The 25,814-nt window shown below is 38.9% G+C and overlaps 2 protein-coding genes across 3 annotated transcripts in view; one reads left to right on the top strand and one right to left on the bottom strand.

The window, feature by feature from the left end:
• The first annotated feature begins 260 nt into the window (after window positions 1–260).
• The window catches only part of LOC140164638 (coiled-coil domain-containing protein 57-like), a 44,800-nt gene continuing 19,246 nt past the window's right edge, over window positions 261–25,814 (top strand). Inside the window, exons 1-3 of one of the 2 annotated variants that reach the window (XM_072187978.1) lie at window positions 261–320; window positions 23,873–24,138; window positions 25,191–25,359. In XM_072187978.1, coding sequence (XP_072044079.1) covers window positions 23,889–24,138; window positions 25,191–25,359 — 419 coding nt within the window. In that variant the 5' untranslated portion in view covers window positions 261–320; window positions 23,873–23,888. The remainder of the gene's footprint in view (window positions 321–23,872; window positions 24,139–25,190; window positions 25,360–25,814) is intronic. The other variant, XM_072187979.1, reaches the window with a different exon arrangement.
• LOC140163596 (uncharacterized) lies at window positions 3,309–4,601 on the bottom strand. The gene has a single exon (XM_072186911.1). It carries the CDS (start codon window positions 4,599–4,601, stop codon window positions 3,309–3,311), a length of 1,293 nt encoding a protein of 430 aa, XP_072043012.1.

The following is a 25,814-nucleotide window of genomic DNA, read 5'->3' as shown; positions in this document are numbered from 1 at the left end:
CTACTGTACATGTATGAGGCAAATGTATAAAAAGAATAAATCAATCCAGACAACCAAGCTCAAGAAAAAGACAAGCCTATTCAACTTTCAGCAGTGATAAGTATGATAAGTAAATTTCACGTTCCACCGGACCGCCCGGCCCCAAATATTTTCCTGATTCTCAAAAAGTGCAAAAATATCAGTTCTGTAATCGGTCTGGTGCTCCAACAAACGGAGGGATTTCAAATGAAACCGGATTTTTTTTATTCGTTTACGCGCAGCTCGTAGCCCCAACAACAGGCAGCTGTCAGATTCGAATTTTCCGGAGATTTTTAGGCGAGGTAAAAAATGTGTGATTTTTGTGTATTTTGTATTAACTGGTAGACACAGGATATACTTCTTCTAGTCAACTATGAAAAGACTTCAGGTTTGTTCAAGTTCTAAGGTTTGTAAGCGTCCATAACATGTTATTTGACGACGTGTAATTCCAGGGTGTAATTACGCCAACAGCGAACGGTCTAAAATCAAAAATTATTTAAATTCAGCCAGATATAGCTTCTGAATCTGAATCTGAATCTGAAGTGATACTGCATAACACTCCTGGTGGAGTCATACACGCAGGATGTGGTGTGCGCATGGATTAAATTAGTCTTGCTGGTTGAGGTGGTTTGTGACGGCTGCTTTGAATTGCTTGATGTCTTCTATTGTAGTTATTGAGTGAGGTAGTAAGTTCCAGTCTTTGACTGTTTGTGGGAAGTAGCTATATTTATGACAGTTCTTGTTTGAAGCTATTACTTGGTAGCAGTTGAATGTTGGTGCCGTGGACTGACGCCGGACCGGCAGTAGGAGGTCATTTACCGGCAGGGCGAGGAGGTTCTGTCGTGATTTCTGGAGAACAGTTAACCTGCTTATTGTCCTTCTATTTTAAGTGAGTTCCATTGAAGGTTGGTGAGTATGTCAGTAACGCTGCTGTATCTGGAGTAGTCATTGACGACAAACCTTATGGCCCTGCGTTGAACTTTTTCTAATTTATTGGTGAGATCCTGTGTATAGGGGTCCCAAACTGTAGATGAGTACTCCAAGAGTGGGCGAACTAAGGTGAAATATGCATTTTCCTTGATGGATTTATTACAAGAGTAGAGGTTTCTTTTTATAAAGCCAAGTGATCTGTTTGCTGAAGATGTAATACGGTTAATGTGCTTGTTCCAGGTTAGGTTGTTTGTGATATCAACTCCAAGATAAGCGTGACACGCCGTGGATTCCAGTGGGGATTGATCTAGGGTGTAATTATAGACCTTGGGATTACGAACATGTGTAATCCGCATGACAAAGCACTTTTTGGTGTTGAAATGCATTTGCCAGTCATCCTGCCACTGGGCCAGGGTGTCAAGGTCGTCTTGGAGTTGATCCTGGTCAAATTGGTTAGAAATATTACGATACATTACACAATCGTCCATGAACAGTCTTATTTCAGAACTGATATTGTTGGGCAAATCATTAATGAAGGTTAAAAAAGCAGGGGTCCCAGCACCGCACCCTGGGGAACGCCAGAAGTCACCTCTGTCCAAGTCGAGTGCTCACCCTCGACAAACCCTCTGGGTACGGGCGCGTGAGGAAATTTGAAATCCATGTGAAGGTTTTGTTTCTAATACCATATAAATTTAATTTGTGAAGGAGACGTTTATGAGGGACAGTATCAAATGCTTTGTCGAAATCCATAATAATCATATCAATTTGGGATCTGGAGTTGAGGGAGGACGCAAGGTCATTAACTGTAAGGATTAATTGAGATTCACATGAATGGTGTTTCCTAAAGCCGTGCTGTTTATCAGAAAGGATGGAATGCTGATCAAAATGAGACATAATTTGGGAATGAATAATATGTTCCAGGGTTTTGCAACAAATGGAAGTTAATGAAACGGGTCTATAATTTGAAGGAACAGAACGATCGCCTTTTTTAAAAACAGGGGAGATGTTGGCACAGAGCCAAGATGATGGTAGGTTACCTGTGTCCAAAGACTTTTGGAAAATCAGACAAAGAGCAGGAGCCACCTCTTCAGCAGCTAGTTTGAGAATTTGAGCAGGTACACAATCAGGGCCGGAAGCCTTATTTGGCTTCAGATCTTTTAACAGCTTGACAACTCCCTCAACTGAAATCTCAAAGTCGGGCATGGATAGAACATTTATACCGGTTGAAGTGGGTGGAAGTGTAGCTTTCTCCTGTGTGAATACTTGCTTACACTGATATTCAAAAGTATCTCATTTTGGAAAATGGATCTCATATTTGTAATGGTCTCAAATTGAATAGATTTGAGAACCAATTTGAGATCCAATTTGAGATCCAATTTGAGTGACAAATTGAGATATAATCCACCCACTTAGGTTTTATTGGGTGCTAAGTTACTAACTATTATAGTTGGTGAAGTATGGTACTGTATGGAACCAGTGTCTAGACTTCTCATGGTCAAGTATGGTTTAATTGCTGTTCATGGTCTTTTGAGTATACACAAGATCTAAAAATGTTTTTCTTGTTCCTTTCCAAAACAAAAAATCAAGATAATGATTTCAAATTATTTAAATCATCAGAATATCTCACAAACTTAAAATCCGAATACCCAAAAAATTGCTCCGGAAAATCGCAAACTCAATCACTAACAAAGGACTAACCAGGAGGGTAGTTGGTTTCAGGTTGTTTGCTACAAAAAATGAAAAGAACAACAGTATTTTAAATTGGGATACATAAATTTGAAGTATGTATCAACAATAGATGTTTCATAGTATAATTGACCTTGTCTTAACTTGGCAGAGAAACCTGCTCTGCAAGCACAAAATTCCCAATACTACCTCAGCTATTAAATTGGAGTAATTAGGCCTTGCTCTGTCAAAAATACAATTTTGGTGATCCCCAACTTCTTTGACCATGAAATGACAAACATTTGGTAGCACCAATGTATTAAGCACCAATTGGGTGATTATGGATCTCATATTGGTACTCAAATTCATTCTCAAATTGGGTCTCAATTCTATCCAATTTGAGATGATTTTCAAAATGAGATCCATTTTCCAAAATGAGATAGTTGTGCACAACAGTGTTAAATGTATCATTGAGAATGTTTGCCTTCTGGATGTTTCCAGAAACAATCTTACCATTACTCTTCAGGGAGGGGACTCCACAAGAGTCGTTTTTCATACTTTTTATAAAAGACCAGAATCTTTTTGTGGAGTCAAGACAAACAGAGTTAATGTATTTCCTGTAGGATTTTCTAGTTTCGTTATGGGTAATTTTCCTTTGATTTTGAAAATTTTCAAAAGTGTCAGGTGTTGGTTGTTTACGCCAACGGATATGCCCTTTGTTTTCTTCTATGTAAGCGCTTGATACCTTTACCAATCCAAGGGGTCAGATTCTTTTTGGTGACCATACGAGCTGGAACATGGGCGTCCATGACATCTTTGATTTTATTTTCAAAATCAGTATACAACCCTTCAACAGTTGAATTTGTATTTTCACTGGAAGTAAGATAATTACTAAAATCAAGGAGGTCAGATTTTATAGCACTGACATCAGCTTTATGGTAGCTGTACACTTTCCTTGGTTTAGGTTTAACAGTTATGGGTTTTGAGTTAACAACAATCAGAGGGATACCATCATGATCCGATATACCCGGTATCACAGTTGAGCTCTCCACTAAGGAGGAATTGGTGGTAAAAAAGAGATCAAGGATATTCTTGATCCTAGTAGGCTCGGTGACCATCTGTTCGAGCCCAAACTCAGCCGAGATATCCAGCATATGATTGGACAAGGCAACATATTGGGAACCAGGTGGTATTGATTGGGTTGGCCAATCAACATCGGGAAGGTTAAAATCCCCGGCTAAGTAAATTTGGCTGTTATTGTTTTTACTAGCTTTACGAAGAGACTCTTGTAACTGGTCAAAATACTCAGTAGTATTACCATACTGTTGGGAGCGGTAGAAAGAGCCAATGGTGATTTGTTTGGCTCCCTGAAGTTCTATTGAAACCCAAACTGCCTCACAATTTGAGTCAAGGTCCACTCTATGAGTGGCTATGAGGTCATTTTTGGTTGCTATGAGGACTCCTCCTTTAGCAGGCCCAAAATCACGGTCTTTTCTAAAAACCGTGAAATTGGGTGGGAACAGTTCGCTGCTGTTTATCAAATCATTCAAATGTGTCTCAGATCCTATGATGATGTCCGGGTCTTTTTCATCAATACAAACACTCAGATCCGCAGTTTTGTTGCGGATACCCTGGAAGTTCACAACCAGGATTTTTAGACTGGTTCTTTTTGGTTTGGAAGTTGGTCTGGGTCTAGGGTTCTGGTAACCCTTGTTTTTGGAGGTTGGAGAAGAGGAAGCCAATGGCGAGCTAGGGAACTCACTGGTGATGCTGTCGCAATCAGGTGACAAACACGAAAAACTGTTTGACAGCTCAATATCAGATCTAGAAAATAGCGAACTGGAAAAGTTGGGCAAGCCGCATTGGCAGCAAATCCAAGATACGCTACTACTGTCAGCTAAATTTTGATAGACTACGAGTTCATGTTCATGCAATCTGCATGGTACCAGCCTTGGCACTGATCGCAAGACACTGCACGCTGGCCCCATTTGGCTGCTTCACCACACAGAAGACATGGGAACTTGGGTTTATACATTTTAGGACCGGATTTGGGTGTAAATCACCGGCTTGCATAATGATCAACAAAGAAATTATTGACATGACAAGTTTAACTGGTTGGTTACTCTTGTGCAGCCCAATTGACTGAGCTTTGTACTTGTAAGTATTAAGTAGGTTAACAAGACCTGGGAAATACTTGGCATAGTAAGATGGTACCATATGAATATTAAGTACATCTATCTCTTGAGGAATGAGTTCACCTGTATGCATATCTGTATACAAACGCTGTAGTTGTAAACCACTTCCAATGACGAAAATCGCCATGAATAACAATTCAGAGCACTTCATTCTGCCAGTAAATTGGAGAACAATAAGACAGAAATAAACCTCCTACCCCACCAGCAAGTTACTCACTACCACCGATCGTTGTCGTCACGACACACAAACAGTTTAGTCATCCATTTCACCCGCCGGGATGGCCGCCATCTTTAAAATACGATGCGACGAAATCTCGCGGTAGAACACGTTGATCACACACAGTACAAAGATGTGCTTCTGGGTTTGCTCGATTACCCAGAAGAAAACTTGAAAATACTGATGAAATAAGTCACTACAACCACCAAAAATAGTTCCAGGATGTTCCAGGGTAGCTTATGTACCACAAGGTAAACCTTGTAAAAAGAGAAAGATGAACTTTGGAGACTAAAAATCACCAGCGATGTTGAGGCCGAGGTATGCTTGAATACTTTCCAACACTCCAAGTGGAGTCAAGCGGGAAGGAATCTAGTGTGTGCGCACTAGTGAAGACTGCTTAGATGCGTTTTAGGATGTGATCTTGTATGCTTTTCTTAAATGCTAATGGGTCTGGTTGCTGAGTAAGTGTTGCTGGTAGAGAATTCCACTCTAGTTCTTGGGTAGAAGGAGTATTTGAAAACGTCCTTGTTGACTTGTAATTCTTGATATGAATTTGCGTGGCTTCATTTAGTAAGACGGTGGGTTGGTTGTAGTAGGCCTATGTTTTGTACTGGCAGGGCCAGATGACCCTCTCTGGCTTTCTGTAGTTATGGAAAGTCTATCTATCTTCCTCCTGTCAGCAAGTGTCTCCATGTCTAAGTCTTTCATTAATTTGGTAACACTTGTGCGCTTACTGTAGTCGCTCTTGATGAATCTTACTGCTCGACGCGACGCTGGCACTGTAAACTGAAAAGGTCCTAAGAAGGACAAATCAACCTAAGAGTTAATACCCTACTACAATGGGGAATTATCTACACTCCTTTGTGCCTCAATTCAACTTAGGCAAAGTTAGGTCACTAAAGAATATAATTTAGGGCACTTTTTAGGACACCCACTTCACATAATAATGGAACCACTTCAGTCCCAGGAAACCCACTTGAAGTGAAGTGGCTGTCCTAAAAGTGAAGTGATTACCTTTGTTAAGTGAAGTGGTGTCCTAAGAAGTGCCTTAAATTCAATTCTTTAGTGACCTAACTTTGCCTAAGTTGAATTGAGGCACAAAGGAGTGTAGAGATAATTCCCCATTGTAGTAGGGTATTAACTCTTAGGTTGATTTGTCCATCTTAGGACCTTTTCAGTTTACAGTGTGGATCGCTTCCAGTTGGTAAATTTGATCTTGGGTATAAGGCAGTGCCGCATTATTACGCTGACTTTCGTGATTCGGCGAGGAGGACGATTTCGACCTCCTGGTTTGTTTACAAACAGAGAGGAAGACAAAAAACCGATCCGCTTGTCCAAACACTCAAGTATCAGAAGGACGGTCCACAATAGCGTGATTCACGTAACCTGAATAGGGATTAAAAAGCTGTCACGTAGAACCATGTGCTTCTATTGTCCAATTTGCCATCAAGATTTCATATGGAAACAGTTCAGACCCATTACACGATCATGTCAGAAATTAATATTTTGTTCTGGGTCTGATTATTCGGACTAGGTATAAGGATCCCATACAGCGGAGCAGTATTCGATGGTTGGTCTTATGAATGTCTTAAAAGCTGTGTGTTTGATGTCTTCAGTGATGATGTTGATATTTTCCAATCATACTACATGTATTATGATAGTATTAGTAGTCACACTGTTTATTATGATAGTCTTGTTCACTACAAATACAATATTATTGATGCTCATGACATGTATGGTCATATGTCTCAACAGCCTGTTGATAGACCTAGATATTTCATGTTTTATACTTCTATGTACCATTTGTCCATATCTATGGACATGCACATGGACATGGTGAGCAGTTGCTCAGACGATGTTCATGATGTTTGCTCGTACATGACACATGTTTTTGATGATGATACGTATGCTCGTTTTGATACAATATTTGATGTTCACGATGTTTGCTCGTACATCATGACACATGTTTTTGATGATGATGATATATGCTCGTTTTGATACAATATTTGATGTTCAAGATGTTTGCTCATACATCGTGACACAAGTTTTTGATGATGATATATATGCTCGTTTTGATACAATATTTGATGTCCATGATGTTTGCTCGTACATCGTGACACATGCTTTTGATGATGATGATGACATATATGCTCATTTTGATACAATATTTAATGTTCATGAGGTTTGCTCGTACATGACACATAATTCTGATGATCACGCTCGTTTTGATACAATATTTCAATCCATGTCTATGGACAGTTGTTCAGATGATGTTTGCTCGTACATGTGCATGATGATATTGTGTATGCTCGTTTTGATACAATTTTCCAATCTAATTTCATGTTCAAATATTATCCAGCTCTCTATAACAAGAGAACTTCTGTTGTTTTGAACATCAGGACTGGTAATAGAACCACATTAATTTTGACTTACTTATGTATGTTATCAATTACCCAGGCAGGGGATTGTCATCCCAATCCTGGGCCCCAAAAATGTCCTTGCTTTATATGTGAGAAAGCATGCAAGTGGGGTCAAAAGGCTATCGCTTGCGACCAGTGTGATCAGTGGTATCACATCCACTGTATAGGCATGCACTCTGTCATTTATGACAACTTTGATAGCAAAGAATCTTGGTATTGCTGCCATTGCGGCATTCCCAACTTCGCCTCTTCTCTATTCAATAGTGAGATCAGGCTGTCTGATTCTAGCACTAGTACAGGTACAGACCTGGATACTAACACCTCCAGATTAGGCTCGGTAGGTTCAGAAGATTCTTTCGAATCTCCACTTGCCTCTTCATCACCTAATAAATCTAGTGCCAAAAAGACTAACAACCATGTTAGCCCTTCTGATTTTTTGAAAGTCCTGGTTGTCAATTTTCAAAGTGTAGACCCCAAGAAAGCTGAACTAGCTGTCTGCATTGAGATTGAACAACCGGATATTATCATTGGCACCGAAACGTGGCTCAATGATTCGGTGTGTAATAGCTCGTTCCTTATATACAGCGGTGAGGAAGGATCGTCCTATCAACCCAAGAACTGGTGTTGCACATGGAGGTGTCATGATTGCATTTAAGGATAACCTGGTAGCCAGTCACAGGTGTGACCTCGATACAGAGAGCGTAAATCGTTTGGCTCCAGGTTGACCTTGTAGGCTCTAAACCACTTGTGATCGGTGCCTTTATAGGCCACAGACCACAGGCGCCATGCATACCTTGACAAGCTACGGGAATCTATCAACAAGCTTGACATTCAGAAACACAGCAATATCTGGATCGGTGGAGATTTTAACCTCTCAGACATTAACTGGCCTGACCTATGTGTCATTGCGGGAGGTAAATTCTCTGGTCTCTGTCAGTCACTGATCGATATTGTTAGTGATTTTGGACTTGAGCAGTTGGTTTTGAAACCCACTAGACTTGAGAACATCCTTGATATTTTTATGACATCTAATCCTTCGCTTGTGGAAAAATGCACGTACATACCCGGCATGAGTGACCACGATGCCATTCCTGTGATCACCATCAACACCAGGGCCAAGAAGAGTAAGTGCAAACCACATAAAATTTTCTTGTACAAGAAAGCAGACGTTGAAGGCCTCCTGAAGGAGATCAGGGAGATGAGTAGCGATTTTGTAAAGAAAAACATCTGTGAGACCACTGAAAACCTTTGGGCTGAATTCAAGGAACGTGTTTTGCTTGCTGTCAACAAAAACGTCCCCTCGAAGATGGTTTCCGGAAACAAACGTTCTCCGTGGATAAATCAGAGTCTCAAGAGGAAATACAAACAGAAGCAGCGTGCTTTCAACTCAATGAGGAAAAATCCTACCCCTGAAACGGAAGCTGCCTTCAAGGAAATTAGAAGTGAGATTAAGAAGGAAACTAGAAAAGGAAAAGGAAGTTCATTCAAGACACCACTTTAGAATCATCCAAACAATTTTACAGTTACATCAAGTCCATGAAGACTGACAACAGTGGTATTCAGGCTCTGAGAGATGGACATCAGCTAGTGTCGGATAACAAAGGGAAGGCACAATTACTCAATACTCAATTCCATTCTGTCTTCACCGAGGAACCTCCTGGTGTTGTACCAGAACCACCATCTTTGGATCATGACATCCCAAGCATCCCTGAGATTGAGATCAAAGAGGAAGGCGTTCAGAAGCTATTAAAAGATCTCAAGGTCAACAAAGCAGCTGGAAATGATGGAATAACACCATGGATCCTGAAAACTACTGCTGAGGTCATAGCCCCTGCTCTCACCATAATCTTTAGATCATCTTTGGAAACAGGAAAGCTCCCAAAAGATTGGCTCCAGGCTAACATCAGCCCCATCTTCAAAAAAGGAGACAAATCTCATCCTCTGAATTATAGACCAGTCAGTCTTACATCCATATGTTGTAAACTCATGGAACACATTGTTCACTCTACAGTTATGAATCATCTTGACCAACACAATCTCCTCTGCCAGGAACAACACGGATTTCGCAAACGTCATTCTTGTGATTCGCAGCTTATTAACACCATGCATGATTTGACTTCTACTGCTGATACCAACAAGCAAACAGACATGATTATCATGGATTTCGAAAAAGCTTTCGAAAAAGTTCCACATCAGCGCCTACTTAGTAAGATCAACAAGTATGGAATCACAGGTAAGCTTTACACCTGGGTCAAGTCATTCCTGACAGAGAGAGAGCAAAGAGTCATTGTTAATGGAGAGAGTTCAGACTGGATTAAAGTAACATCTGGTGTACCCCAGGGTACTGTGACAGGCCCACTCTGGTCAACCATACGTCTATTCGCGGACGACTGCGTCATATATCGCACCATAACTGGACCACAAGATGCCAATAAGTTACAAGATGATCTCAATAAACTCACTGAGTGGCAAAATCGCTGGATGATGAGATTTAACGAGAAGAAATGCTATGTGATGAGGATTTCCCAGGCCAGATCACCACATCAGTTTGAGTATTCACTTAATGGTCATCAACTTCAACACACTTCTTGTCACAGTTACCTTGGAGTGGACATCTCCAGTGATCTGAAATGGAATCAACATATCTTTCGTGTTGCTGCAAAGGCCAACCGCACCCTTGGATTTGTTTGTTAGAAACCATGTAGCAGGCGCATCAAGCGATTAGCTTACATAACTCTTATTAGACCTATTCTTGAGTATGGAGCCGCTATATGGGACCCATATACTCAAATTCTCATTGATAAGCTCGAATCTATTCAGAGGAGAGCTGTTAGGTTTATTATGAATGATTATGGCCGTTACAGCAGTGTGACAGATATGATGTCCAATCTAGACATTGAACCCTTGGTTAACCGTAGGAAAATTGCTAGGCTCACTAATTTCCACAAGGCACGGGAGGGTCTCCTTGCAATCCCGGTACAAAAACTACTTCACCCGGTCACTCGGTTCTCACGCCGCTCAAATATCAATAGCTACATGTATACCAGTTCAAGCCAATAAAGACTGTTTTTTGAACTCATTTATTCCGATAACGACAAGAGACTGGAATTCACTACCTCAACACATCACCAGCATCAACGACAGCAACCTCTTCAAGCAAGCAATAACCAACCTCTACCTCAAATAACTTCATCTCATCATAGCGCACCACCAACTTATCCGCGTTACCCCTCCACCAAGGGGAGTTGGATAGAAACCGTACAAGACAAGACAAGTACAAGAACTGAGATTGCGTTTTAAGTGCCCTATTACCTTTCGCTGATATCTGGTTTATGTGTTTTTTCCATTTCAAATCCTTTGTAATTTCTACTCCTAAATATTGATGTGAGTCAGTTTCCTGTAATATTGAAGTTGTATTTGTGTGTGAAAATGTGTTTACGAGCATGGGTAATTTTCAAAGTGAAACATTTTGCTGTGTTAAATCTCATCTGCCAAGTCCTCTCCCATACTGTAGTCGGGCTCTCATTCACGCGCGGATGGGAAATAGTGTTCACTTTATGTTTGATACGGTTTCTAGACTGAAATTTTGCGTACAACACGCTCCCGTAGTCCACTTTAATTAAAAATGTGCCCAAAGTGCTTTTTCCGGGGTGCCCTACAATGGGGGTCAAAATTACTAAAAATGTATTCTAAGGCCAATGGTGGTGATTTTGGTGTCTAAATATATGTTTATGGACATGAGAAAGTCATTTAGACAGTTTACGAAATCCAAAATGGCTTCCTTATGTTCCAAAATTCAAAATGGCGGCCAAAATCGTGAATTTTAACCAAGCTTATTTGAACGGCTTTTTCAGGCCGATGGTGGTGATTTGAGTGTCTATGAATATGTCTGTGGACATGAAAAAGTTATTTACATAGTTTATCAAAATCCAAAATGGCTGCCTTATACAAAAAAATTCAAAATGGCCGCCAAAATGCCGAAAATTATTCTAACTTATTTGAACGGCGCTCTCGGTCCGATGGTCGTGATTTGGGTGTAGGTATATGTTTGCGGACATGAAAGAGTCATTTATATTGCTTATAAAAATCCAAAATGGCTGCCCTATGCCCAAAAATTCAAAATGGCGGTCAAAATGTCGAATATTAGTCTATATCATTTGAACGCCATTCTCAGGCCGATGGTGGTGATTTTGGTGTCCAGTTATATGTTAGGGGACATGACAAAGTCATTCAGCTAGTTTACAAAATCCAAAAAAGTTGGCCTATGGTCCAGAATTCAAAATGGCGGCTAAAATAGTGAATTTTAGTAAAAATTACTTGAAAGATATTCTTAGGCCGATGGTAGCGATATTGGTGTCTAGGTATATGTTTCTGACATATAGGCCCCTATAGTGTACATGACCAAGTCATTTAGATGATGAAATCTTAAATGGCTGCCCTATGCTAAAAAATTCAAGTGGTGGTCAAAATTGCAAATTTTATATTGATTTCACATAATTATCATATAGACACCCCAGCTCTTGGGACTTAATTTTTGTTTTAAATCTAAGGTCACCGTGTCACAATATAATCACTTGTAATTGGTACATAGATGCCCAAATTATTCAAAATGGCGCCATTAACCAAATAATAACATTTGATGTCCATTGATCTATTATGATTTAAAAAGGTGGCCAACTGTTTTATATCCCGTAAACGGTAAGCGATTTCTATCTTTAAACTGGGGTATTTGAAGATCGGCCATAATAAGAAACATAATAATTATTATAACGCAATGAAGGAAAGTGATTAACCCTAGAACTACGTAGGAGGGTGTACCACCCCTAAGGTTTTCCATCCGCCATATAAAAAAAAACACGCGTCTTTACGCCCAAAGCGACTTAAACTAATCGTAGATCCATCATGTACGCTCTTTTAAGTGATACAATTTTTACCCCAGCACCTTACCGGGTATGTCCGACCATCAAAGATGATTGATCATAGAGGGGGGGTGAGGCCCACCATAGGTTTCTACAGTAAATACAGTTTCATTTCACTCTTGTAAAATTATTCCAAGATATATTGACTTTTTACTTGTTAGTCAGGTTGAAATGGTCATTTTTGTCTCGCCTGAATGTTCAGGGAGAGACTTAGTAATCACTATGGTGTGTGTGTGTCCGTGTGTGTGTGCGTGTGTGCGTGTGTGCGTGTGTGTGTTCGGAAAAAGCTTGTGAACGCGTTATCTTGAGAACCGTAAGTGCTATGATGATGAAACTTTATAGGGGGTAGCATGACCAGAGGGTGTCGACCTGATTAGATTTTGAGCTAAAATATGGTAATTAAGTACCTAATTTGCATAATTTATGCGTAATAAGCAAAATACCTTGTGAACAGATTATCTGGAGATCCGTATGGGGTACAGTGACGTAAGTTGGTGGGGAGAAGCGTGGCCAGATGTTCTCGACCTGATTAGATTTTCAGCGCAAAATATGCTAATTAAGTACCTAATTTGCATAATTTATGCGTATTTGATGCGTATCAAGCAAAAAAACCTTGTGAACAGCTTATCTGGAGATCCCGTATGGGGTACAGTGACGTAACTTGGTGGGGAGTAAGCGTGGCCAGATGTTCTCGACCTGATTAGATTTTCAGCGCAAAATATGCTAATTAAGTACCTAATTTGCATAATTTATGCGTATTTGCTGCGTATCAAGCAAAAAAACCCTTGTGAACAGCTTATCTGGAGATCCGTATGGGGTACAGTGACGTAACTTGGTGAGGAGAAGCGGGGCCAGAGGTTCTCGACCTGATTAGATTTTGAGCGTAAAATATGGTAATTAAGTACCTAATTTGCATAATATATGCGTAATAAGCAAAATACCTTGTGAACAGATTATCTGGAGATCCGTATGGGGTACAGTGACGTAACTTGGTGGGGAGTTGCGTGGCCAGAGGTACTCTACCTGATTAGATTTTCATGAGGTCAAAGGTCACATACAAGGTCAAAGGTCAACTGAGGTCACCAAATCTTTTAATAATTAATTTTCAACTGTGCATCACATATCCCAATAACAGCTTGATCGGTCATGTAATTAAGGAAATATGACGACTTTAAGATAGTCGCTTTCTTTGTAAAGTCTAGCAAAGTAGCACTTTCAATGAGTGATAACTCGTAAAGGAAGCATCTTTCTGTTTTGATTTATTTGATGAAATAGTTCTTTGGTATTGCCAAATTTGATTTTTCAGCGCAACATACTTTTTCCAATTTCGTGAGGTCAAAGGTAACATACAAGGTCAAAGGTCAACTGAGGTCACCAAATCTTTTAATAATTAATTTTCAACTGTGCATCACATATCCCAATAACAGCTTGATCGGTCATGTAATTAAGGAAATATGACGACTTTAAGATAGTCTTTCCATGTAAAGTATAGCAAAGTAGCACTTTCAATGAGTGATAACTCGTAAAGGAAGCATCTTTCTGTTTTGATTTATTACTTTGATGAAATAGTTCTTTGGTTTTGCCAAATTTTTGGAAGGTCATTATGGGGTCATCCGAGGTCACTGAGGGGTCATCTGAGGTCAAGTTATTAAAAACTCGTATGGGCATGAAACTTGGTGGGTACAGTCATCATTTAAAGCCAAATTTTTGGAAGGTCATTTTGGGGTCACCAGGGGTCATCTGAGGTCAAATTAGTAAAAACTGTCGTATGGACATGAAACTTGGTGGGTACAGTCAACATTTAAAGCCAAATTTTTGGAAGGTCATTTTGGGGTCACCAGGGGTCATCTGAGGTCAAATTAGTAAAACTGTCGTATGGACATGAAACTTGGTGGGTACAGTCAACATTTCAAGCCAAATTTTTGGAAGGTCATTTCGGGGTCATCTGAGGTCAAATTAGTAAAAACTGTTGGATGGACATGGAACTTGGTGGGTACAGTCAACATTTAAAGCCAAATATTTGGAAGGTAATTTCGGAGTCACTAGGGGTCATCTGAGGACAAATTAGTAAAAACTTGTATGGGCATGAAACTTGATGGGTACAGTCAACATTTAAAGCCAAATTTTTGGAAGGTCATTTCGAGGCCACCAGGGGTCATCTGAGGTCAAATTAGTAAAAACTGTCGTATGGGCATGAAACTTAGCACGAGGGGTACAGTCAACATTTAGAGCCAAAATTTTAGGTCATTTCAGGGCCACCAGGGTCATCTGAGGTCATATTAGTAAAAACTGTTGCATGGGCATGAAACTTGGTGGGTACAGTTACCATCGGCCAGATAATCGTGCCCAGCCGATAACCGCCAAATTCATTTACCTCTCTACCAACAGTTATCGCAAAAGCAGGCGGTCACAAAAGCAGGCGAGACTCGTGGTTCGAGAACCGCCTTGTCTTTTATATTTATGAGACAATTCGGTGAAAATCGCATGTTCGTAGAATTTTTGGAAGAAGATCAATAATTATTTTGCCTATACTTTTGTAAATAACCAGAATTGAATACATGAATACAAAACCCACACAAGTCCATCGAAAGTGATTTTGAGAAAACTAAAAAACAAATGTGTATCATACATGCCGGGTATAGGCCATTTTGGATTTCACATGCTAATAGACCCACGTAGAGGGTTGATTTGGGTTCAACTTTTATACATATGATAGGCCAATGTATAAGCAACAATTTTCCATGCTTAACTCAATTTGGCCAAAGTATGGACTTAGGTGGGTTGTGCATTCATATATTCAATTTTGCAAGGATGTGCTCACATTATGACATCATAGCGATATTATGTGGGGAATGTTTGTACTTCTTTTGGTATCACTGGATAGACAAAGACCCATAGCTATACACTGGTACCAAATACAATTGAAAATTAGGGGCATTTATTTAACCTGGGGTGACCAATCAATGCACTGGCACTGGTCTCCCTTGGTCCCCAGGTTCCCAGTTCTAGTGTTAAACGTACACATGTTTCCACTTTTGATTTGTTATGAGTTAAAATGAGTCGAGGGATGCCGTTTTCAAGCAACCAGCCGTAGTTGAGAGGATATGTCTGTTTATACAAATCATAAAAGCAGTTAACAATGCCATTTTGCATTTAATATTACTCTTGCAGGATATGACATTTCGTGGATTTTCTGCATGGTCAAGGAGCCTTTGCTAGGGAGTGAACTTTTAGGCGTTTCTTCCTCATGCCGCTATCACCATGATGGTATATAGCGACTGTTCCTTGGAGTCAGTAGGTAACTCGAAAGCTGGATTTGTTAGAAGCTGTAAGAAAGCCATCACATTCGCTTTGTTTGGTAATAATATTGACCAAGACCTGATATCCTTCTGATAAAGGCGAGTATCCATTGAGCAAGGATAGATGATACTAAACAATAGTTGCCACTTTTAGCACATTAATTTCACTCATAACAGATCAAAAGTGGAAACGTGTGTAAGTTTAACCCTAGAACTACTGAGCCATATTTTAACACAGACTACAAAGGGGTGGGTGTTGCAACCCCCCCCATAATTGTCAATTACAACCATCATATGCCGTTATATTTGGTACCAAAGTATAGCTATAGGTCTACTCTCTCCAGTGATTCCAAAAAAGTCCACATTCCTCAGTCATAATATCGCTATGACGTCATAATGTGACACACCCTTGTAAAATTGGGAAATTTTGGCTATCTACAAAAGTATAGGCAAAATAGATTCGCCAAAAAAATCTACGATTTTAAATCTAAAGTGCGATTTTCACCGAATTTGCTCATAAATATAAAAGGAAATGACTATTTCAACCTAATTAACAAGTAAAAAGTCAATATATCTTGGAATAATTTTACAAGAGTGAAATGAAAATCATGATGGGCCTCACCTCCCCACCCCATGGCCATCTTTGATGGTCGGTCCTACCGGTAAGATGCTTGGGCAAACATTTTATCACTAAAATGAGCGCAATGGATGGATCTACGATTAGCTTAAGTCGTTTGGACGTAAATACGCGTGTTTTTTTTTATGGCGGATGAAAAACCTTTGGGGTGGTACAACTCCCTGCTTAGTTCTAGGGTTTATCACTTTACTTATTGCGTTATAATGATTTCCTATTATGATGTTTCATATTATGGCCGCCAAGGTCTTCAAGTGCCCAGGTTTAGAGATAGAACTAGTTTACATTTTACGGGATATACAACATTTTCAATCGTCTTTGGACTACCTTTTTAAATCATAATAGATCAATGGACATCAAATGTGATAGTGTTAGTTAGTATTAACATTTGGTTTAATGACGCCATTTTGAATATTTTGGGCATCTATGTTCCATTTATAAGTGATTATTATTGTAACACGGCGACTTTAGATTTAAAACAAAATTTAAGTCCCAAGAGCTGGGGTGTCTATATGATAATTAGATAAAATCAATATAAAATTTGCAATTTTGGCCACCATTTGATTTTTTAGCATAGGGCAGCCATTCTAGATTTCATCAACTATCTAAATGACTTGCCGTGGTCATGTACACTATAGGGGCCTATATGTCACAAACATATACCTAGACACCAATATCGCTACCATCAGCCTAAGAATATCTTTCAAGTAATTTTTACTAAAATTCACTATTTTAGCCGCCATTTTGAATTTTGAACCATAGGGCAACATTTTTGGATTTTGTAAACTAGTTGAATGACTTTGTCATGTCCCCAAACATATAACTGGACACCAAAATCACCACCAGCGGCCTGAGAATGCCGTTCAAATGAAATAGACATTTTTACCGCCATTTTGAATTTTGGGGCATAGGGCAGCCATTTTGGATTTTTTTGTATAAGGCAGCCATTTTGGATTTTGATAAACTATGTAAATAACTTTTTCATGTCCACAGTCATATTCATAGACACTCAAATCACCACCATCGGCCTGATAAAGCCGTTCAAATAAGTTTGGCTAAAATTCACCATTTTGGCCGCCATTTTGAATTTTGGAACATAAGGAAGCCATTTTGGATTTCGTAAACTGTCTATGACTTTCTCGTCTCCATAAACATATATTTAGACACCAAAATCACCACCATTGGCCTTAGAATACAATTTTAGTAATTTTGACCCCCATTGTAGGGGCACCCCCCGGAAAAAGCACTTTGGGCACATTTTTAATTAAAGTGGACTACCGGAGCGTGTTCTACGCAAAATTTCAGTCTAGAAACCGTATCAAACATAAAGTGAACACTATTTCCCATCCGCGCGTGAATGAGAGCCCGACTACTGACAAGGTATCAAGGTCTTTCTGCAAGGCTTCTGCATCGAGGTCATTTACTATTTCCCTATAAATCACACAATCATCTGCGAATAAACGCACTTGGGATGACAAGTTTTCAGGGAGGTCATTTATGAAAATTAAAAATAAAAGGGGCCTAAGACCGTCCCTTGGGGAACACCTGAGCGCACAGGGACCCATTCAGAGTGGTCGCCACCCACGGCGACTCTTTGTTTTCTTTGGGACAGGAAAGTTGAAATCCAACGATGAGTGGTGTTATTTATACCAAAGTGGTCAAGTTTCAAAAGTAAACGAGGATGGGAAACAACGTCAAAAGCCTTCGAGAAGTCCATGATTACGGCATCAGTTTGTTTACGATGGTCTAAGGACTGAGCAAAATCATGGACTGTCTGTATGAGTTGGGTATTGCATGAGTGCTTGGATCTAAAACCGTGTTGTTTATCTGTGAGGATGTTATAATTATCTAAGTGGGACATGATGTTAGAATGTAAAATGTGTTCAAGAATTTTGCAACTTATAGATGTTAAAGAAACGGGCCTGTAATTTGATGGTTTTGTGCGTTCACCTTTCTTAAAAATTGGGGTTATGTTAGCCTGACGCCAGCTCTGATGTGAGGGATTTGTTGAAAATAATTGTAAGAATGGGGGCAATCCTGGATGCATAGACTTTCAGGATGTAGGATGGTATTTCATGCGGGCCGGGGCCTTGTGAATGTTGAGTTGGTTGAGAAGCTTCTCAACGCCGTGCACATCAACATGTATGTCAGGCATACTAGGAAATTTGGGTGAGTTTATGGTGGGTAGGGAAGATGAATCATCTTGTGTAAAGACAGACTCAAATTGACTGTTTAACAGATTTGCTTTTTGATGTTATCTGTCACAAGCATGTTATTTTCATCTTTGAGTGCTGGGATACCTGAACTGTTTTTTTTCAGGCTCTTGATAAACGACCAAAATTGTTTGTTCCCCTGTATGCATACTTCCTTTATGTACGTTGTATAAAGTCTTCTAGTCTCTCTGGTTATATTCCTCCTTATTGAGCGAAATTTTTGCCAGTCATCATCATCACCAGCACTTTTGGCATGATTATACGCCCTTTGTTTTTGTTTCAATTGGCGTTTGGTTCTGTGGTTAATCCAGGGTGATGTCTTACCACTGGTCACATATTTGGATGGTATATTTTCATCCATGGTCAGTTTGATGTTATCAGAAAATTCTGACCATAATTGTTCAACAGAACACTAACCTAAGTCCTTACACTCAAAAAGTAAGATCACTGTCAAGTTTATCATGATTGGCCTTGTGGTACATATAACCTTCCTCGGTTTTGATTTGAGTATTTTTGGTCTGATGTTGATGGTCACCACCGGTATACCATCATGATCACTGATGCCAGGTATGACAGTTACCTTCAGCCCTCGAATTAAGGATCTGAAGGGGCACGGCAACTTTTTTAGGGCAAGTTGACAATTGCCTTGGATTTCCATTGAAAAGGCGAGGCAGCACAGCAATTTGTGATATTTCAAAAGGGCATCACGGCAACTGTTTAAAATTTGAGAAGGGCACCATGGCAATTTCTCAAAAGTAAAGAAAACTCATGTTAGCAATCATGATAGAAGTCAGCAAGACTCATCACAAAGGAGTGCACAAAGGGGTTGTCGGCAAAACTGTCTTCTGAGGTCAGCTTTGAGTTGAAAGGTCATAGAAGGGGAAATCAATGTAAATAAAAGTCGGCAAGGACCTTAGAACTCATCACAAAGGAGTTCACAATCGTTGGCTATGCTTATCAATTGTCTACATAGACCAGGTTTAGGACAAAGTGGAAGGGTTGACTGGGTTTCCCAATCAATGCCAGCGAGGTTAAAATCCCCCGCAAGCCACACATTTGGGGAGTGACCCCCCGGGGACACCAGAAACTTTCTGATGAAGGCAAAAAAGTTCTGGTACTTTATCATTGACAAGTTAAATCATTTCAGTGATAGTTAGATTTCATGAAATAAAATCGCTTTTGTCTATAACAGATCGTTGTGGTGAAAATTGATGCATTAATTGCTTTTTTGTACAGTAAGTGGTTACACGGCATTGTCAATGATGGCCGCAGGAAAATGCAGAATTTGAAAACAGGCATTTGCCATAAGGCTCATTCTTGTATTATGGGGTCCAATGGTGTGACATACAGTCAAATTTTCAAAATTGAATATTAATGTCAAAAGTTAGCTTAAATTGAGTGGAATTATATACTCTTTCAAAATCTGCAAAATATTTTCAGCGATGATTGCCCAGAAATCTGTACGAAGCACATAACTGTGGAGAAATCACTCTAAAATGTCGCGCATAACCGGACACCAAACATGTTTTAACCCCTGCTAAACAAAAAATATAAATGCCAAAATGGCTAAAAAGTTGCAAGTTAAATGTGGTTTAGGAGCTTTTATAATGTAAAAATAAAATAACATTATAAGAAGTTGCTGTAACCTTCAAAACAGCATATTTGCATTTTGGTCAAAATACATGGTCAAAAATTGACCCAAAAGTTAATTATTGGGCCTGTTTTGTACAATTTCTGTCAGTTTAGATTAAAAGTTGCCATTTTTATGTGGGGCCAGCACAAGTGTGGCATAATAGATAAGTGGATGACTTTCTATAACATCAATTTTGTGCACATGAGAGAATTTAAGGTGCCCAGTGGTGTCAGCATAACTGGACACCAAAATATTTAGTGTCCAGTTATGACTGACAATAACAAGCTATCTGTAATTATGTCATACAATGTACTTTGAAAAGTGTATTTGACCTGCAAATTTATCTAAACATATCACACTGTTGTTTTAAGTATTCATTGTTTATCAGATACCCAATTTTTAAAAATTATGACATATTATTCATTTTCATGTGTCGGTCATAACTTGGTGTCCAGTTTGTCGTACAATATCCAGCTTTAACTTTAATTCAACTTATTTTGCAATTTCCATTTGTCAGTCATATATTTAAACATGTCATAATATATCATTTGAAGTATTTGTTGTTTACAAATTACCCCATTTTCAAAAAATATAGCACATTTGCATTTTTACATGTCGGTCATAACGTCGCGCATAACGCGGACACCAAAATATGTACTTTGCGTAAGCGCTGTCTTTGTTAACAGATGTTTTGTCGCTAACATTTCTTTCATACATTGTAATACAATTTTAGTATACATCCTATTCACTCAATAAGACCAAAAAAAATAAGCAATGGTCATATATAAATGAAACTAACAGGCAACCAGATGTAGATGATCTTTTTGTCACAAGTGGTGTCCATGATTTTGAGACCTTACATATGTAATAAAAATTAAAAATAGCTGTTAACAATTTCTTTTTGAAAGTTTTAGTAATAACCCACTTGTTTTGTATAAAAAATTACAAATAGGCCAAATACCTGTTACAGTTTTCAAAATTCAGGGCAAATTATGTGTCGGTCATAACCGGACACCATTGGACCCCATAATACAAGAATGAGCCATAACTTCGCTAATTTTTGACCTACAGACATGGTAGACCCCCCTCAATTTTTAAGTTAAATATAAATCACCTTTTCAAACACAATAATTTCCATGTGAAATATCCTACTTGAAAATTTTGTGATCATGATCCCTAACTTAGGGTGGATGAATGACAGAGTAGTCGAATTGGAATAGTTAATAGCACCATACCTTCGGACTGTTTGTTCTAAAATTTACATTTGATCCTAGCATCCTCTTTTTATGACATTTTTCAGTAGATATCCACGAAAAAGCTATATTCCCAAAATTTCTGTTGACTCCGATTTTGCGTAACTGCTCCATAGGCCACTGTTGTAATTTCGTTCTGGTATACCAGAACGAAATTCAAATTTGGCGATATTTTTGCTAAATGAATTAATCTGCAAGAAATATTTGGTACATAAACATTATGTAGCCATTATAGGTATCCAGTGGTATAAAAAAATATGTGGACCACGAAATGCCCTTTTACATGTACATCTCTTTTGATGTATTTCACAAGTTAATGAAGAATGTGGCTGGAAATTTGATTAATTATGGGTTTATTACTCAGAAAATCAAAATTGCAAATAACATGTAGGCAGTTTTGTTATGAGGGTGACGATTGGTAAATTTATTAAGGCACATATAAAATTAACAGATGTGGAAATAGGAGTATAAACTGACCAGTAGATGCCATTTGTAGTCCTACTAATTTATGGCATATTTGATAGACTACCCCGTAGTCCACTTGCCCATTGTGCATACTCTGGATATTGTATTTAAGCTTAAAACTCTGATTTAATTAATGTGTGCACAATTGATAGATTTTCACATCTGTTCTTTTCAGTCACCCTACTCCCTCTGTTTGTTAGCTTCCCAAGTGGACTACTGACATTGGATTGCGGTTTTCATGCTTAACACGGCTGTCTATGAGCTTCTATGGATGAGATTGTCGGAAATCTGGCCTACTAAAATTGGCCATGATGTAAGGCATCTTTAAATGGATCTGGCTTGTGATTGGTCGCCCCGATCTCGTTATGGTTTAAATCCTCCGGGTACCTGTCATTACCATTAATAACTACATGGTACACAAGTATGTGGCCTACCCCGCCTTTGTGTTGTGTAATTGCATGAACGCGTCAATAAGTGCATGAACGCGTCTCGTATTTGCTTGCGGTTAAATTTGGTTGATAAACAAGTATGATTGACAGTGTGAGTGTTAGGGACTTTGCCCATTCAAAATCCCATTTAAAATCAAAAGTCCATAGTCTATTTTTAACCTGGAATTTCGCGATTAATAAACTGGCAGATTCTAAAATCAGAATTGTTCAGTATTGAAGTGCCAATACAATTATGACATTATGATATGTTGCATTCAATGATAAGCCTACGTACACTTTACTTTTACTGTCACTAATATAATTATATAAACTTTTTCATAACAATTTTATACTAGTATTTTGATGTAATTAATATCAGTATAATTTCGAGTTCAACTGAATGCTTTCATCATGATTAACATCAAAAATAGACTATGGCATAGTCTACATATTTGATGGCCTAGGGGAAAGTTAGCACATGATAGCAAGACTATCCTTGTCTTCAAGGTGAAACATTACCTATTCATGTTACCCTCTGGCCATGGGCCACAGTGTCATCACCCTGTATTATAAATATTTTTTCCATACAGCTCAATACTCCGTTGAAATCAATATTCTATTATTGACACAGATAAAGAAAGTTTACATATGCATTGTGTTATAGGACGTGCACCTGGAACTTAACTAAATGGGCTAGCAGCGTTCCTTTATACCTATAAAGTATAATTGTCATTCTCAAAATTAAATATATCTCAATTTTTACGTTGGATTTCAAATTTTTACATTAAAAATGCAGTAAAAGATATCCACAGCAAGCTGCAAGGCCCCGCTAATTAGTGTACTGCTTTTCGAGTGAGTATACTAGAAACAAAACCCTGGTTTTACCTGAAAACAAAATTTTTTCTTGTAATAGAAACATCATATGGGGTACTAGAGCATGCACAAATCGTAATAATGTGTAGAATATAGAAACGCTGTGGTATCTCATATGATAGTCATGGTATGCTTAGCCTGAGTCGCTCGGCCTATCTCGAACAAAATCGCGATGCGTAGCTGTTAAAAAACGAGAGGATTTGCTGTACTATCACGGCAATTTTTAACACGAAGATATAGGGATGATGACGATGTGTGGGCTGGCCTGGTGTCAGATCTTACCCAGGGAAAGATGACATTCCAATATATGCCTTATAAAGGCCAAATATATCAGGAATATGATCTGCATAGATCTGATCGTTGTCCTCAAGATCTGAAAAATGTCAATGGAACAATTCTAAGTACATATGGAAGTTGTGGGGTTAGTTCTCAACACAAAACCTGTCAAGGGATGATTTACATAGGCACAAAAGTACTGTTACTCGGCCAAACATGGCAAAGTAGGACCCGGATGTCCTATCTTCACAATGTTAATTTTTTCAAGAAAAGCGAGCGTCCAGTGACGACACGGTTTATTCTGCATTCGCCATATATTCATGTGCATTTTTCCTTTACAAATTTTGCCAACAGTACCCAGCTATTTGTAGATTACTAGTACAGGACATGTTCACATTTCCTTCTTATTTTACTCTTTTTTCCCCCATCACCAGTTAGGCCTAGATCAGAATGGCCCAGATACCACAGACACCACTTCCAGATGGTACACTCCAAGAACTCGCTGCGCAGAAAGAAAAGGAGTGGCGTGAGCTACAAGAGCTGAGGGCTCAGTCTTTACAGACCGCATTCAATGAAAAGGAAAGACAATTCAACGAGGAACGAGCTCGATTTGATAAATTAAAAGATGACTTCAAATATAATTTAAAGCTTCTTGCCGAGAGGGACCAAGAGCTTGAACGCTATGATACAATGTTCTCTGGTGAGTGATTATTAGGCTATTCCATTTAAAATGCACACTACCCCTGTGGAAGATTTTGGGAATATCTTCCACAGGGGAGTATGTTTTTCAAATGTAATTGATCAAGGTTTTGAAACCCATACTCCCCCTGTATTATGGCTTTACATATCTTCCACAAACGGAGTGAGTATTTCAAATGGAAGTTTAATACCTAACTGTCTATTCTATTCAAAACTCATACTCCCTCTGTGGAAGACTTTAGTTAAATCTTCCACAGGGGTAGTGCAGATTTTAAATGGAATAGCCCATTCTTTCAAATGTTTCAATATTCATATTTTGGATCCTTTTCAAATCTCAAAATCCAAAGAAGGTATGACCACCACTCAGGTTTGCTAGGTTTAGTTTGCTATAGGAAAGGAAAGAAAGACCAAAAAAAGGAGAAGAGATGAACAAAGAACAAAGTTGCTTGGTACCCCCAGGTTTTGACCCCAGGACCCTTAGGGTGCCAAGCAGTGCATCGTCAACCAGTAAACATGGCTGTATCGTTGGTCCGGCCAAGGAAACTATGCGGATGACTTTGGTGATTGCATCATCCCTTCCAGTGGGATACATGCATGCACATTGGTTTTGGCTTTGCTTTATTAGATTTAGGCATGGTTAGGGTTAATATAACCTCAGTGAAGGGAAAAAGAAGTTCACTCTTGAACTAAATGTAATGCGTGGTGGTGCCTGGCCCCTCCACTCCAGGGCTCATTCCTCAACCCGTAGTGCCTTATGAAAGTACAAAATCAGTATTGTTATATTAAAAATCAGTATTGTTATATTAAGAAATAGTTCTCCAACACATTAATCAACATTTAATTTTAATTTTTTGATGGGGACATATCGCCACTGTGCAGGATATATCCACAATGCACACAAATTCTGTAAATTGTTTATGATGAAATCCACAATACATCAAAATAACATAAATGTGATATCTGTTATGGCTGCTTTTAACAATATGGAGACACCTTGTAAAATATTCCTTGTTTTAATCATTAATTGATTGAAAATGCCTTTTTTTCCAAAAGAATTAAAAACTGCCTTCCAATCTAGAGATGCTGAGGTCAGTGAACTCAAGATTGAGATAGATCAACTCCAGAGGGCAGCCTCCATGGAAGACCAGGCTAGAGATGAACTACAGGCTCACTACCAGCAGAGATTGAGAGAAAAACAGAACGAGGTGGATCAGTTTAGAGTGTAAGTATGAACAGGGTTCCCACGGTCCTTAAAAGTCCATGAATTAGAGAACACCTTTTCAAGGCCTTGAAAGTCCTGGAAATTTGTACAAGGTCCTTGAAAATTGGAATTTTACCTTAAGTATAATTTTTACAAAATTTGGGGAGTGGAGAGGAGCTGTCAGTTTTGTTAATATGTGCTGCAAGGAGAGCTGCATCATGATTTTTGTGTTGTGGTAAGTCCTTGACAATCATGCTTTTGGACCTTGAAAAGTGTCAAAAGTCCTTGAATTTTAAAGTCTTCAAGGTGCGGGAACCCTGTTTAAGTTGTTCTGTGGGTTGAGTGTGAGATAGCCAAGTGTTCTACATGTAGGTGCTACGCTGTTGGCTGGATGAAGAATATGTGATGTGTGTTTGAGCCGTGCCTAGGCTTCGGTTGGCAAGTTTTAACTTATTTGCCTATCCCAAAATGTTCGT

The sequence above is a fragment of the Amphiura filiformis genome, chromosome 11 (assembly GCF_039555335.1).
Source record: "Amphiura filiformis chromosome 11, Afil_fr2py, whole genome shotgun sequence".
Lineage (NCBI taxonomy): Eukaryota > Metazoa > Echinodermata > Ophiuroidea > Amphilepidida > Amphiuridae > Amphiura > Amphiura filiformis.
The sequence above is the reverse complement of the archived record's forward strand: the minus strand, read 5'-3'. Positions and strand labels throughout refer to the sequence as shown.

Bases quoted from the DNA above. Each gene is read 5' to 3' on its own strand.
- LOC140163596 (XM_072186911.1), bottom strand. From the start codon at position 4,601: ATGGGGCCAGCGTGCAGTGTCTTGCGATCAGTGCCAAGGCTGGTACCA.